Here is a 15,171-nt window from a genome sequence, read left to right as displayed (position 1 = left end):
TGAGTTCAATATTCTCGATTAGTTTATAGAAATTAAAAATCAAATTTTGAAGAAAAAAATGGGTTACAATGGTTTGTCTACCTAGGCACCGCTATTAACACAGACAACGACGCCAGCGCTGAAATCAAGCGAAGAATAACTCTTGCAAATCGCTGCTTCTTTGGGCTTAGAAGGCAATTGAGAAGTAAAGTCCTCCCTCGAGCATCTAAAATCACCATCTATAAGATACTCATCATCCCGGTTCTCATTTATGGCGCTGAGGCCTGGACCCTGTCAAAGAAAGATGAGAGCGTCATAGGATGCTTCGAGAGAAAAATTCTTCGGGTGATTTTTGGTCTCGTACGCATAGATGGAGAATGGAGGAGAAGATATAACGACGAACTGTACGGGCTGTACAGCGACACTGACTTAGTTAGTAGAATTAAAGTCCAAAGGCTCCAACGCTCCAGCCCGGAAGGTCTTCGAATCCAATCCCGAGGGACGGCGCAGTAGAGGAAGACCGCGACTCAGGTGGCGCAACCAGGTGGAAGAAGACCTCAACGAACTTGGCATGCGAAACTGGATACAGCTAGCTAAGGACCGAGCTGGCTGGAGATGCATGTTGGTTAAGGCCCAGGTCCGCCCCGGACTGTAGCGCCACCTTAAGTAAGTATGTGAATGGGTTACATCCATACTAAAGGCGGCAATATATTCATGAGTGAACTAGGGTCTCACACAACAAACTTCTTCATCTAGCTTGGTACCTAGCTAGATGTCTCCAGTTACTCACTTCTAATTGACTGAGGTCACTTGTGCGCTCCACCTGATGCTCGGCCTACCTCTACTGCGCTGTACTGTGGGTGTGGATTCGAAAACTTTTAAGGTCGGATCTTTGGTTTGCATGCGCTACGTGACCTAGCCATGTCAGTCTTTACTTTTATCCTTCTTTTGAAGCCTTAGTGGATCCATTTTCTCCTCTACTTATCTTTTATGCATACAGGATCGTATAGATCACGGCTCAATGTGCTTTCATCTGCTTTTGGTCATAGTCCATGCTTTCGCACTGTTTAGCAGAACGGGGATGATGAGGGTCTTATGTAGTTTCAATTTGGTTGCTCGGTAGAGAACTTTACTAATCAATTGATTTCTTACCCAAAAAACAGCGGTTAATTATTGTTGAGCCCAGGTAGACAAAGTCCTTACCTACCTCAAATTTTGCAACACTTCTGTGCTGTAGGACTATTCTTATCTTTACTTCGTATCAGAAGACGGAATTATTGGCTTTCGTCGTCTATATTAAATGATTCATCGTACTTGTGGTCTTTCCAAATCTTTAGCATTGACTGCGGTTCTACTATACTACTTTCGTCTTTGCAGACTTCGGTACGAGGTTTATGCACTTCTGAATTTAGTTTCACGTGCTCACAAAATTTTCGAACTTCATTTCTGCTTCTGAGCCTCTCTACATATTCAACCGCACACTTCTAATGCTCTCTCTTCTTTCCTTATGAGAAGTTGGTATTCTCCTCCTTATATATGCAACGCCGCTATGCGCATGCTTGCTGTTTGGAGCATATCCAGGGTGTCGATCGTATGGTTATTCTGGTTGAAGTAGATTGATCTTAAAAAACGCGTACTAGCTACCATAAAGTTTCGCCCCGTAGGAAAATCGCCGAGCCTCAACCCGTAATCGGACATAACTCCCGATTACTCCACCAAAGATATCTCCTCTTCCTATCTTGTCATTAAAATCTCACAAGATAATTTTAATGTTGTACCTAGGGCACCATTTATATGCTTCGTCAAAGAGCTCGAAGAACATATCCTTGGTGTTTTTCATGCTTCTCTTCTGTGTGGGCATGAGAACAATTGATGATATAAGACTAATCTGCGAATTTAGCCTTGATGCGAATGGTCATTAGGGGTTCGTTGTTGCACCTATACCTCAAGACTTGTTGCCTTAGTCTGGCTCCAATGAAAAAAATAGGCGTTGTTATTTTTCTCCGTAGCAGTCACCATAGTAAACATCGCAGTTTTGTAACAACTTTTTTTCCAAATTTGTCTTCAAGTAGTCAGTAAATCATCCGAAAGCACGACCTCCAAACTGAAACACTAGGTCCTTGATTGGAACTCCAGTTCAAGATGGTAATATGACCTTATATTGATGAAAAACCCTGATATTGCACAACCTATTAAATCGCAATATCAAAATGATAATGGTAACACTGCTTTCTGCAATCAAAAGCAGCATACTCGTATTTTAAAACGCTTCCTCTCAGTGACGTAAATACCATCATAATGCAGTAAAAATAGAATAATCCAGCCAATCAAGCGCACAGCACTGATAAACGACCACACAACTAAGTGTAAACAAATTGTCAATGAAAAATAGTGCAGCAACAAAAATTACCTTGAGAGAAAAAGAGGTGTGTGAAATTTGTTGCTAAATTTTTATGAGAAAGTAAATTTTTTTAAAAAGCTTTTTATGATGTCAGTTCTGTTTTTTGGTTTCCATTCGTTTAAGCTGTTTTGTAGGTTTTCAGTTAATAACTTGTTATCTACCTTATAAAATTTCTTAGGAAATTTGTTTTGAATATTTTACTTTTGTACTTTTTTACTAAAATAGGCTTAAATATAATTTCCCGAACATCCCTGTACTTTTCTCATTAGCTTTCTTCATCATGTTTAAATTAAGTACTTATATCTTTACCCTACACAACACATTGAAAATCATTAAAAATTGACTATTGGTAAGCTTATATTTAATAGAAATGAGGCATATATTTATTGTAAAAATAATAATTTTATGAAAAATTGCCTTTAATTTTAAAGCCAAGTAGCGAATCCGTTAATATAAACCGATATGTGTAAAACTTTTATCATTTAATAATATTTTCTCAATTAAAACATCTTTTAACAGATATGTCAAGCATCTAACCAGTTTGGAGAACAAAGAATAGAAATTCAGTTGATTGTGGAGTCGTACGTTTCGGTGCACATCTTACCGCAAGTACAAATAGTTAATTCAGGTGGAACAGCTATATTCAATTGTTCAACGACAGGATCATTAGTAGAAAGCGTCGACTGGCTTCACAATGGTAGACCAATTATGGAAGACAACAATTTCAGCACTGGCCGAGATAAGTGAGTTTCATTGTATTTGTATTTAATTGTTAATTTGTTTAAGATAAATTGTTAGCAACATTTAATTCAAATTAACCCGTGAACAATATGACATTGAACACTATGTTTTGCAAGTTTTAGATTCTTTATTTTATTCACATAAATTGAATTGACATAGAAAAATAAATTTAAAAAGAATGTTAATGTTAGTGTTAAAAAAAGTATTGCCTATATTTTTGAAAGTATTTGTAATGTGTAGGTAATGTAAAAACAAGAATTTTATTAAATAGAGGGTACTTACAAACTCTGTCGCACATTTTAATGACTTCGATAACCTATGGAAGCCAGGTCTCCTTGGCATTTTAAAACAAAAGCAGTGCTTCATAAAGCTCAAGTTATCTAACAAACTTATGATTGATTTTAAAATGGTCTTGAAACTAGTTAACTTATTTAATTTTTACCGTTTTTTTCATTTTGAATTTTATTTACAGACAACTTCTTATTTCTAAAAATACAAAAGAGATTTGACATCCAAAGTTTAACGTGCCCCAGAAGGAAAATAAAATAATATTTTACACATAGGAAAAATATATATTGGGAAATTAAATAGATTTTTACACGATTTTCTACTTATAAATTATGATTTTTACAGTTTAAACCTTTTCTGAAGATCAAAATTAACAATGGTCCAATAAAGCAATTCATGTTTATGTACACCAATGACCGACGAATGAAAGAAATGAAAGAATTTATCTATTGTAAACAAAAACATAGAAAACTTAAGGTTATTTGCCAGTTATAGCTATCATTGGTTTTCATCATTGAAAACAAACATTGGATTTTTTTGGTAGGTCGTTTAAAGATTTCATTTTCTGTCATTACAAAAAAACATTCCTGATTGAAAGCCGACAAATTTTTACTGACAGAAATCTTTCATTAGAATTGTGTGAAATTGGAATACAAATCAGTGGAACGATTCGTTTCACTTTTGAACATTAAAGTATCAGCTGTTCAAGAAAATGAATTTCCGTCCGGAAAATAGAAAAATGCATTTTAAGAGAAAAATAAATGCGTAATTACACTTTTTTCTCAAACAAAATGCTCTGTGTGATTTCCGATCGATCAGTATATAATTTTCATTTCAAATCAAAGGGAAACACCGTGACACCGTTAAATATCGATTCAAACATTTTTCCGGATCGATTTCAATGATAGCTGTAACTGGCGCCTAAAACTAGTTTTTTATTGCCAATATTAGAGAAGTTTAAGGAAACTAATTACTCGTCGCGAATTGCAGTAGAGTAGAACTGGTAAAATTAGTTTTTTTTTTAAGTCTTGTATGGCGTGCCCTTTTCTTTCGAGAAAAGATGGTGAGTATTGACTTGAAATTCATTGGTTTTTACCAGGATTTGCTTTAATGTGAAAACAGGGTTATCATTGATCTGCATGGCTTGAAGCCAGACTGGTACGTGCCGATAAAAATGTTACAGACAAATTGTAGACGCTCATACAGGACGTTGGATAGGATCTTCTAGGCAACATTAGTAAGTGATAGCCTCTGCCAAAAATAAGTAATTTTGTATTAATTTTACTTTCATAGAACTATTTCGCGACAACTGCAAACTCCTTTGTTGTATCTATTTAAACCCATTATCCTTAAGTCTTTCTTATCTTCAATGTTATGGACATTTTGGTTAGCCAATAAACAAAATGAAAGAAGGCCATCATCCGAATTTGGAGCTTATTCCTTTTGGTGATATGACATGTCAACAAAAATCACAGCCGTTGCATTCCCAAAATGTTTAAATTATATTTTTACTAATCAATTACAGATTCAATCAAATTGAACATCTGTAAAATGTATTTTTTTTTAAACTTTTGCCTTTATTGCAAAATGAGTATTTAAAATATGTTCGCTTTTTGCAAAATCAGTGATAGAAAAAATGTTCTCTTATTCAAGATTCCTCAGATGTAGAATTTATCTTAATACAATACAAATTATTAGTTTTTGTTTTTAGCACAAAAGCTATAATTTTTTGTTATGCAGTTTGTTCGCTTTTGAGGATAACAATTTGATTCTGATTGTTTTTTATAGCGTGCGGCTTTTATCGAAGACAACCCTGATGGTACAAAATGTAGGTCGAAATGACAAAGGAGTTTATCAATGCTTGGTTGGAAACCACAAAGCAAGTGCCCAAGCTATGGCTGAACTTAAGTTAGGGGGTAAGTATTTTTAATCAACTACAGCGACAATTATAATAAAGGCGCTCGTACGTACAAAATTACAAACAAATATATATACACAAAAAAGAAATCAAACTCTATCAGAGAGAAATGTTGGATTAAGCATATTTAAGGGAGAGTTGACTTCAAAACACAATCCACTTTTTACGTCAACATGCTTTCCAGTTTGAAGGCTCCGGGCATCGTGGTCTACGCCATCTTTATATCGGAGACATAGCCTTCCCCGCTGTGTGCTCCTATAAATTATACCGAAAAGTACTTTCGGGGTGGGAAAATCCATGTTAAATGATTTGTTTATTTTTCTTATTTCCACAACAAATTTTAAAAGGAAAATCTACATTTCATTGCATTGTTGCATTTTCGAATATCCTTGTCAAGCATATCCCTTTTTGATTATTAAACAAACTTTAAGTATAAATATAAATATATATATATAAATATAAATATATAAATATAAATATAAATATAAATATAAATATAAATATAAATATAAATATAAATATAAATATAAATATAAATATAAATATAAATATAAATATAAATATAAATATAAATATAAATATAAATATAAATATAAAATGGCTTGGCCAATTCGTACGAAAATTTGAGTGTCTATTTGGTAGATCCGTGGCATCATGGTTAGTGTGATGGACTGTCATGATAGAGGTCTTGGGATCGATCCCTGCCTATACCATCAGTTCTTGCGAGGAATTGACTAATTCTCCAAGAGTAGTTCTTAGAATGAAAAAGTGCGTTCTAAAATTAGCATTCGGCTTAAGACCGTAGGACCCCTCCATCCCTGACAACAGTACTCGCACACAGGAATGGGTGAGAGTTATAAGTCACTAGGCCCTAGTTCTTAACGTACTGATGCGTCACCAATAGTTGTAAACTATAAACAGTTTCTTCGCCATCCTCAAACACATTCGATTGTACGCACTCATATCACAACCTGAAACGTCTGTTGCAACAATAAATCGGTAAGAAGTCTAACTAAAGTTGCAAAATTTGGTACGAATCCACATTTGTCCCCACATTTGTTTACATTTTTTGGTGCAGGAGTCCTCATCATGTCTATCACTCTTTCCGAGACTACACAACCTAAAAAATCTAAAGAAGGTCTACAAAAATTATATTTCATTATTACATTTGAAAATCGGCCTCTCCTTACCTTAACTTCTTTGAGAACTTCTATGTATTTTTCGAAAAAATTTGAGACGATGGTAACGTCATCTAAATATGAAAAGACAAATGGTGCTATATCAGGACCCAGAAAATCGTCAATCAACCTTTGCCACGCGCTGGTGAATTGTGTATCCCAAATGTCTTCCTAAAAAAATGAAACAGGCGATGTCCACGGATTCAGTACGACATGAATCATTCCCTGGAGTTCTTGATTAATACGTTCTTGAATCGCGGGCGAAACAAGGTAGCAACTTTGTTTGACCGGATCTGTAGACGTCCTGATCTTATGCTCAACTAATTTGGTGCACCCTAGAACTTAGGTTATTGATTTTAAAAGTTCTTCCAAAATGAATTCTACCTTCCTATGCTCTAAATCGCTCAATATTTCCCAAATCTCTACCGTATCTGATACCAAAAAAAAAAAACCATTTAATGGCTTGAAGAACTCAACATACCAGATCCCAAATCTTTAAGTATGTCTGGTTGTGCTTAAAATCGGCATCCACGATCAACTGGTGAGAAAGGAAATATTTAAAACAGTATTTTGTGTAAGAGACGAAAATTTTAATTTAATATTTTTTTTGTACTCTTAACTTGAGTCTAAAAATATTTCTTTAAAGCTTTTTGTTGTTTTTGTACGTTTTTATTTCTTGTAAAAAAAAGTTGACAACCGATTTTTTTCTTTTGCGGAAGAAGTTACATTGACACTTGACATCCAACTTTCTACCGTTATGCAATCATAAAGCTTAAAAAACAATCGTATGCTTATGCCAAGCCTGCTCAGTTTTTGATAAACCATAAGTTGTCGAAACCTTTATAAGTCAACCAAAACAGCACCTGTGCAGTTATTCAACATAACACCGCATTAAACTGAGGTTCCCAGATCGCCATTGCGCTATCTTATTTCGAGCGTAAAAGTGTAAAGTAAGGCTCTGTGTTTATACGATCGACATAATACCACAAATTTATTTAGTTTTATATTTTATTTTTAGTGTTTTTATATTAAGTTTTAGATATACATATATACAAAAAGTTTTATAATTTAAGTACAATACTTTTAACCTTTTTGCTTCACAATGTGGCACGGATGACGGGCAGAATTGGAAGAGAGCGAAGCTTAGCATGGCAAAAATTAAGAAGCCGGACAATTATATAGTTTCGTTAAGTTCGTTTAGTATTATGAAAAGAAGGGGTATGTTCGTAGAGCGAGGCAAAACTGCAGACAGAGCTACAGTTGTGCCTGGCTCACAGATGGCCTTAACATTACCGCCCCCCTTGACGCATTGCGCCAACAAAAAGAAAAAACTATAAATGCTTAAGATAACTTATATCTACAGGAACCATAAATTCAGTGCATGGATAAAAAAAAAAAAAGTATATTGTTAAGAAAAGAGCATAAATATAACATATAAATTTGAACGATATCATATATTTTACTTCAAGAGTAAAAACAAAACAAAAAATAAAGATGCAATTTTTCAAAAGGCGGTAAAAAGAAGCATTTACTCTGGTGGTACCCTTCCTAAAATTAAGTGATTGGCAAAACACATAACTTCACTACAGGTCGAGTGATTTCACCTTGGGGAGTTCTTACAGTCGCAACTCTTACCATTCCATCTGTTCCCGGGTGCACTCTGATTACTCGTCCGATCTTCCATTCGGTACTAGGTAGATTTTCTTGTTTGACGACAACCATGTCATTGACCTTTATGTTTTCTCGAGGGAATTGCCATTTGTAACGTTGCTGTTACTCTTTCAAATATTCCTCTTTCCAGCGCTGACAAAATTTCTGCTGGAGGCACTTAAGGTTTTCCCATCGATTGATTAGAGGAAGAGAATTTACATTACTATATGGTTCAGGGAATGTGAGTAATGGACTGCCGCGGAGAAAATGTCCTGGAGTTAGGGCCAGAGGGTCTAACGGATCATTAGACATTGGAGAAATAGGGCGTGAGTTTAGACACGCCTCAATACGAGCGAGAATAGTCGAGAATTCTTCAAAAGTAAATTTGCTCGTGTCTCCAAGTTTTCGAAGATGAGTCTTAAAACTCTTCACCCCAGCCTCCCAAAGGCCACCCATATGAGGAGCGCCGGGAGGTATAAAACTCCACTCTAAACCCTGAACTCCGTATTTTTGACGAGTTTCGTTTGACGAAGATTCTAAAAAGGTCTTAAATTCGCGTTGCAATATTACATTCGCACCTGTGAAATTTGTTCCATGATCGGAAAACATTTCCTTAGGAAGTCCTCGTCTTGCAACAAATCTAGCAAATGCTGCCAGGAACACTTGAGATGAGAGGTCACTAGCTGCCTCTAAATGAATCGCTTTCGTGGAAAGGCAAACGAATAAACAGGCATAGCCTTTTGTCAAGCGACAGCTTCGACCTAAAAAGCTTTTAATGTTAAACGGCCCAGCGAAGTCAACACCCGTATAAGTAAAAGGTGGCGAAAACGTACACCTTTCTGTTGGCAGAGCTGCCATAATCTGCGTGCGAAGCTGTTTTTTGTGGATTACGCAAGTGATACACTGCCGTATGCAAAACTTTATTAGATTGTTAATTTTTGGAATCCAATACATTCTTCTTATGACGGAAATCATAAGTGCGTTGCCACCATGTAGAGTCAAATTGTGGATGAAGTTAATAAGAATTTTGGCGAAATGAGATTCATAGGGAATAATTATGGGATATTTTTCACCATATGTAAGGGCAGAATTAGTTAGCCTCCCATTTACACGAAGGATTCCACTAGAATCCAAACAAGGATTAAGACACAAAATACTACTCGTAGCAGGCAAGGGCCTACCATTTGATAAACGTTCATACTCTCGTGGATAATATGTTTGTTGACTCAGAATAATTAGACGAGTTTTTATAAAATTCATTTCTTGTTGTGTTACAGCTTTAGTCTTGTGTCGGAATATATCGGTCTTAGGCTTTTTAACGGAATTGTAACGGAAGCGAAAGACGTAAGTCAAGACACGCAAGGCACGTGAAAGAGAAGAGAAACGCTCTAAAACCTCATTGCAATTGACTTGTCCTACAAAACACGAAACATTTTTGTGTTCTAATTGATCGTCAAGCGGTGGTTCAGGTTCAGTACTTGGCCAAACTGTTTGAGGTTCTCGCAACCAATTAGGTCCGTACCACCACAGATTGTTGAACTGTAACTCCTTTGGTGTGAGTCCTCTAGTCGCAAGATCGGCGGGATTTTCGCCTGATCTGACATGCTTCCAATTTGTATTTCCCACATTATCGATTATCTTGCTTGTTCGGTTCGCCACAAAGGTTTTCCAAGTACTAGGGTGCTTATTGAGCCATGCAAGTACAATGGAGGAATCAGTCCAAAGATGGGTTTGGTATGAATTTATTGGAAAATTTGGGAGATAAGCCTTAACCAATTTTGAAAGAAGATGGGCACCACAGAGTTCAAGTCGCGGCAACGACACAGGCTTAATAGGGGCTACTTTAGATTTGGCACAAATCAAATGTGAGCTGATAGATCCATCAGGTTTTTCAACGCGCAAATACAAAGCTGCCGCAAAAGCCTTCTCCGACGAGTCGCAGAATCCATGGATTTGTATTTTGTACAATGGACAATACTCCAACCAGCGTGGAATCCGAAGTTCTTGGATGTCGGAGAGTGCTTCGACAAAAGCTTCCCATATTCCATAACTTTCACTTTGAATAATATTATTCCACTGTGTGCCCTCTACCCAGATTCGTTGCATTAGGATTTTTGCTCTTACTATGATGGGAGCCAACCACCCAGCAGGATCAAACAGTTGTAAGATTTGAGAAAATACTTCTCTTTTGCTAGGAGCTTCCGAAAGATGTAATGGTGGAGCGACGAAGTAAAAATAATCTTCCTTGGCATTCCACTGTATGCCAAGGGTCTTTGTGGTGCTTTCCTTGTCTAATTTGACAAAGTTCTCGTTTAAAACGTGAGTTGGAGGCAAATGGTCCAAAAGAGAAGTCGTATTGGATGTCCACTTACGCAGAGGGAATCCACCACAATCTAGCAGGTCGATCAACTCTCTTTGGGCTCGTAGAGCTGTTGGGAGATCATGAGCACCGGTAAGAATATCATCGACGTAGCATTCTGATGAGATAATTTGTGAAGCGAGTGGGTAATCCTTGCATTTATCCTTAGCTAGCTGCAAGAGGGTTCGAATGGCTAGGTATGGCGCACAATTTATGCCGAAAGTTACCGTCAATAACTCATAGTCTTCCACAGTATGCGAGGAAGAAAATCTATAGAGAATTCGTTGAAACTTGGTATCATGTGGATGTACGGCAATTTGCCTGTACATTTTTTGAATGTCGGCATTAAATACGAATTTGAAAAATCTCCAACGAATGATTAAAAAGGTAAGATCCCGTTGGAGTACTGGCCCTGTGTATAGAAGATCATTTAAACTGACACCGCTAGTAGACGCACTAGATGCGTTAAACACCACACGAACCTTGGTTGAAGCACTTTCAGGCTTCAAAACGGCATGGTGTGGGAGATAAAAGGAGGAAGCAGTTCCATTATCTACCTCTTCATCAGGGTTCACCTTACGCATGTGCCCAAGGTTCAAATATTCAGACATAACCTTGGAATACTGAACTTGCAGGTCAGGTTTTCTCGTAAGATTTGATTCATTGCGAAGAAATTGCTTATGAGCAATTCCTCTAGAGCTACCTAGCGGTGTAGACGCTGAGTTTGGCTTAAATGGTAAACGCACTACGTATTGTCCGTTTGGTTTTGGAATGTTGTTTTTGAATAGAAGTCTTCGCAATATTGCTCTTCTTCTGACAAAATAGGTTTGCCGTCTTGCACCTCTTCTAATTCAAAACATCGTTTTAAGAGCGCATCTAACGAAACTGTTTGTTGCTCAGTCACGAAAGTTCCAAATGTATTTACAGTTTTAGGAAGGGGGCCCAGAAGAACCCATCCGAACACAGTGTTCTGAGCAACAAGAGTCTCACAGATTCGTCGTATTCCATTCCTGACAATGTCGGGGTATAAATCCGCACCAATTAGCAAATCTATTTTCGCAGAACGACTAAAGGTGGGATCAGCAAGTCTAAGACCTTTTAGTTCAGTGGTATCCAAATTCCAGAAGGAAGTACTTGGCAAATCATTGGTTAACTGCTTCAGAACTATAGCGCTCGCTGCAATAGGAACATCAGGGGTTTCTCCATTAAGAAAAGAAAAGGTACAAAGCTTTTTCGAAGAAGCAGCGTGTGTTGCATTAACACTTGAAATGGAGATATTTGTTGGGTAAGTTGGTAAATTTAAACGTCGTTGGACAGATTCTAGCATAAATGAAACCTCAGATCCAGGATCTATTAAGGCACGAACCAAGTGATTTGATTCTTGTCCGATGATATTCACCAGAGCCGTTGCTAATAAAACATTTTTGTGCGATGAAGCGACATGAGTTCTACCGGTTATGGATGGTACAAATGGTGGCGAAGTGGACTGTAATTGAGACGGTGGATGACTTGGGGGAGCTGATGTTGCTCTAACAATTGGTATTGATGAACTCGGTAGAACACTATTCGAAACAGGCGATTCTGTGCTAGTTTGGAAATGTAACAAAGAATGATGTCGTTTGTGACACGTTGAACACGAGAATTTACTTGGACAGGCACTTGACCTATGCTTTGTTGAAAGACAATTCCCGCACATATTATTTTTTCGGACTGTGTCGTATCTTACTGAGGGAGTCATTGCTAGAAATTGAGCACATTTATTAATCGGATGCTTCTCCGAGCAGAGTTTGCACGCCGAAGTTTGAGAATTTGAGTAAAAAGTGTTCACTCGCTGTTTTGGTTGATGAACTGTTTTCGGGGTTTTAACTGATTTGTCAAAGGTCGAAGCAGCAGGTGAAGTGACATAGGCGATTGTTTCAAGAACTTGAAACCGATTACTAAGAAATTTATCCATTTGTTTCCACGTAGGTATAGCAGTAGGATCCGTTAGAGATTGCTCCCACAAGAAAAGAGTATTCGGGGGCAAACAATTAGAACAAGTGTAAATAAGAATTGGATCCCAACCAAAAGTGTTTATTCCGTGGGCCTTAAGGGCCGCTAAACAATCATTTATATGACGTTGAAGGTTCTTAATAGTTTTTCCTGTATCGGTAGGACACGAAGGTAGATTGAGTAATGTCTTTACTTGATTATTGACAATGATTCTCGTGTTTTCGTAGGTGGAACGCAGAGACTCCCAAGCCAACTGAAAACTCGAGTTGATCAGAGGAAATTTTTCTACAATGCTGAAGGCATCTCCAGTAGTCTTTGATCTTAGATGGAAAAGCTTTTCTACCTCCCCCAATCTAGGATGTTTTATATAAATGGCTTCGAACATATCTCGAAAAGTTGGCCATTTAAGATAATCACCGTTGAAAGTTTCGGTATCACAAACTGGTAATTTGACACCATAAGATTTTAAATGAGTAGTGTGATCATCTGCTATATTTTTTGCATTAGAATCTGGATTGGTTACATTAGTAAGTTTTTCTTCCCATTCTAAAATTGCCACCAAACAGCTGATATAAGTTTCGTTGGAATAAGTATACTTCTCTTCTATGGTAGCCGCGTCAAAATTTTCGGATTCTGATCCTAGCCGAAGACATTCAAAATACTTAGACTTAACTTCAGACCATACATCCCGTAATTCCATTTTTCGTGCCTTCAAGGCTTGCAATGAATGCTTTGCTTCGGGAAGTGCTCTAAAAGCCGCCGCATATTTTACAAGCTGATCAGCTGAATGAATAAAGTCTGTGAGAAAACTCATGACTCAACAAATATAACACTCTACAAAGTTAAAAACTAACAGACGACAACCCTTACGCACAACACAAACAACAAAAAGGCGAAAATGCAAATATTTGCAGAAAATTTAAGACAAAAATTAAAGGAAATATTTTCGTTGTACACAAAGCTCAAACGGCAATATGTTTTTGTTCGAATACCTTACAAAAAACGTAAGAAAATGAAACAGATTATAACGCAAAATAATTATGCAAGTAAATCAAGGTTCACGAACGGAAAAAAGTAAGAAGAATATTTGAAATGTCACTTATGGAACTTAAAAACTGGCGCCTCTTCTCTTGCTAATCAAACACACAAAAGTACAGTCGTTTATGTTTGGTACTTCGACTTAGATAACAAGTGCACAAAAATTATACACCCGGGGGACAGAGGGAAATGGCAAGAGCAATAAGTCTGAATAGAAAAAAAAATTATAATAAAAAATACCACTTGAGTAATTATTCAACGACGATGTACGTCTTAATGTTTAATACGGTTGATTATATTATCACTTGGATATATTCTCAATTGAAGAATTTATCAAGAAACAAAATATATGATCGCTTATATAATTTCTTAATCAAAAGAAAATATTAAGAACACAAAATATATTATTTATGATATACAAAATATATTATAAAAATAATATAATCTATAAGAAGGTATGCACTGGATTTATGATTACCTGACTCTAATACTATACGGCTGCTGCTGATGATCTTCGGTCTGGTTTGGCTGATGATGATGATGATACACTGTACTGTTGAATGTTTGTGATGATGATTTTTGATATTGATTAACGGCAAGTTTGGTGATAGGGCCGATGGAATGAAGATGAAGTGGCTAGTATCGAGCTTTTTGTTTTTTTTGTTTTTTTTTTTTTTTTTGCTTTAATGCTGCTGATGTCAGAGAAAACGTGACTGATGATGCACTTGACTTATGGTGCTATTGGTGATGGTATGACAATGATGTGGATAGCGGCGTGATAGATAATGGAACGGATGGTGGCACGTGGCTTACGGTACGATTGATTGGTAAAATATAACCAATGACCTGGTTGATGCTTCCACGAATGGCGTAAGTGGTGGTACGACGAAGTTGTCGCTGTCACTGATGTTCTGATGTGACCGATGACGACGCAGGCGCTCGTGAATACAATGTATGTAACTTAGTACAATGTAATTTAGGTTAAGTACGAGGCTCGTGTGACCGATGACGACGCAGACGTGACTTCAATGCAATTTATGTTGCTCCAAAGAGATGGTGGTGTAGCCACGAAGGTTATTAGCCTCACGTTGCACAAATATGTGTTGTCCACTAGGATTATCAGGCTCACGCTATATTAACCTCACGTAGATGGATTTGCGAATTGGCGATCGATTTCAGTATGACTGGTGGTATAGAATCCGTCTCGTATGGACCAAATGTTTATACGATCGACATAATACCACAAATTTATTTAGTTTTAAATTTTATATTTTATTTTTAGTGTTTTTAGATTAAGTTTTAGATATACATATATACAAAAAGTTTTATAATTTAAGTACAATACTTTTAACCTTTTTGCTTCACAATGTGGCACGGATGACGGGCAGAATTGGAAGAGAGCGAAGCTTAGCATGGCAAAAATTAAGAAGCCGGACAATTATATAGTTTCGTTAAGTTCGTTTAGTATTATGAAAAGAAGGGGTATGTTCGTAGAGCGAGGCAAAACTGCAGACAGAGCTACAGTTGTGCCTGGCTCACAGATGGCCTTAACACTCTGTTTTCTAGGTCGTGGTTAAGGTGAATGCTAATATTCATCTTGCACACTTTGCTGGGAAGCAGCCCCCAC

General features: G+C 36.9%; 1 protein-coding gene across 3 annotated transcripts in view; it reads left to right on the top strand.

The window, feature by feature from the left end:
* The window catches only part of LOC129954222 (cell adhesion molecule Dscam2), a 108,967-nt gene that overhangs the window by 36,669 nt on the left and 57,127 nt on the right, over nt 1-15,171 (top strand). For all 3 annotated transcript variants that reach the window (XM_056067981.1, XM_056067982.1, XM_056067983.1), the window contains exons 9-10: nt 2,900-3,123; nt 5,198-5,325. In XM_056067981.1, the coding sequence (XP_055923956.1) occupies nt 2,900-3,123; nt 5,198-5,325 (352 nt within the window). The remainder of the gene's footprint in view (nt 1-2,899; nt 3,124-5,197; nt 5,326-15,171) is intronic.

The sequence above is a fragment of the Eupeodes corollae genome, chromosome 1 (genome assembly GCF_945859685.1).
Source record: "Eupeodes corollae chromosome 1, idEupCoro1.1, whole genome shotgun sequence".
Lineage (NCBI taxonomy): Eukaryota > Metazoa > Arthropoda > Insecta > Diptera > Syrphidae > Eupeodes > Eupeodes corollae.
Note: the sequence above shows the minus strand (reverse complement) of the source record. Positions and strands in the feature narration are given on the sequence as shown.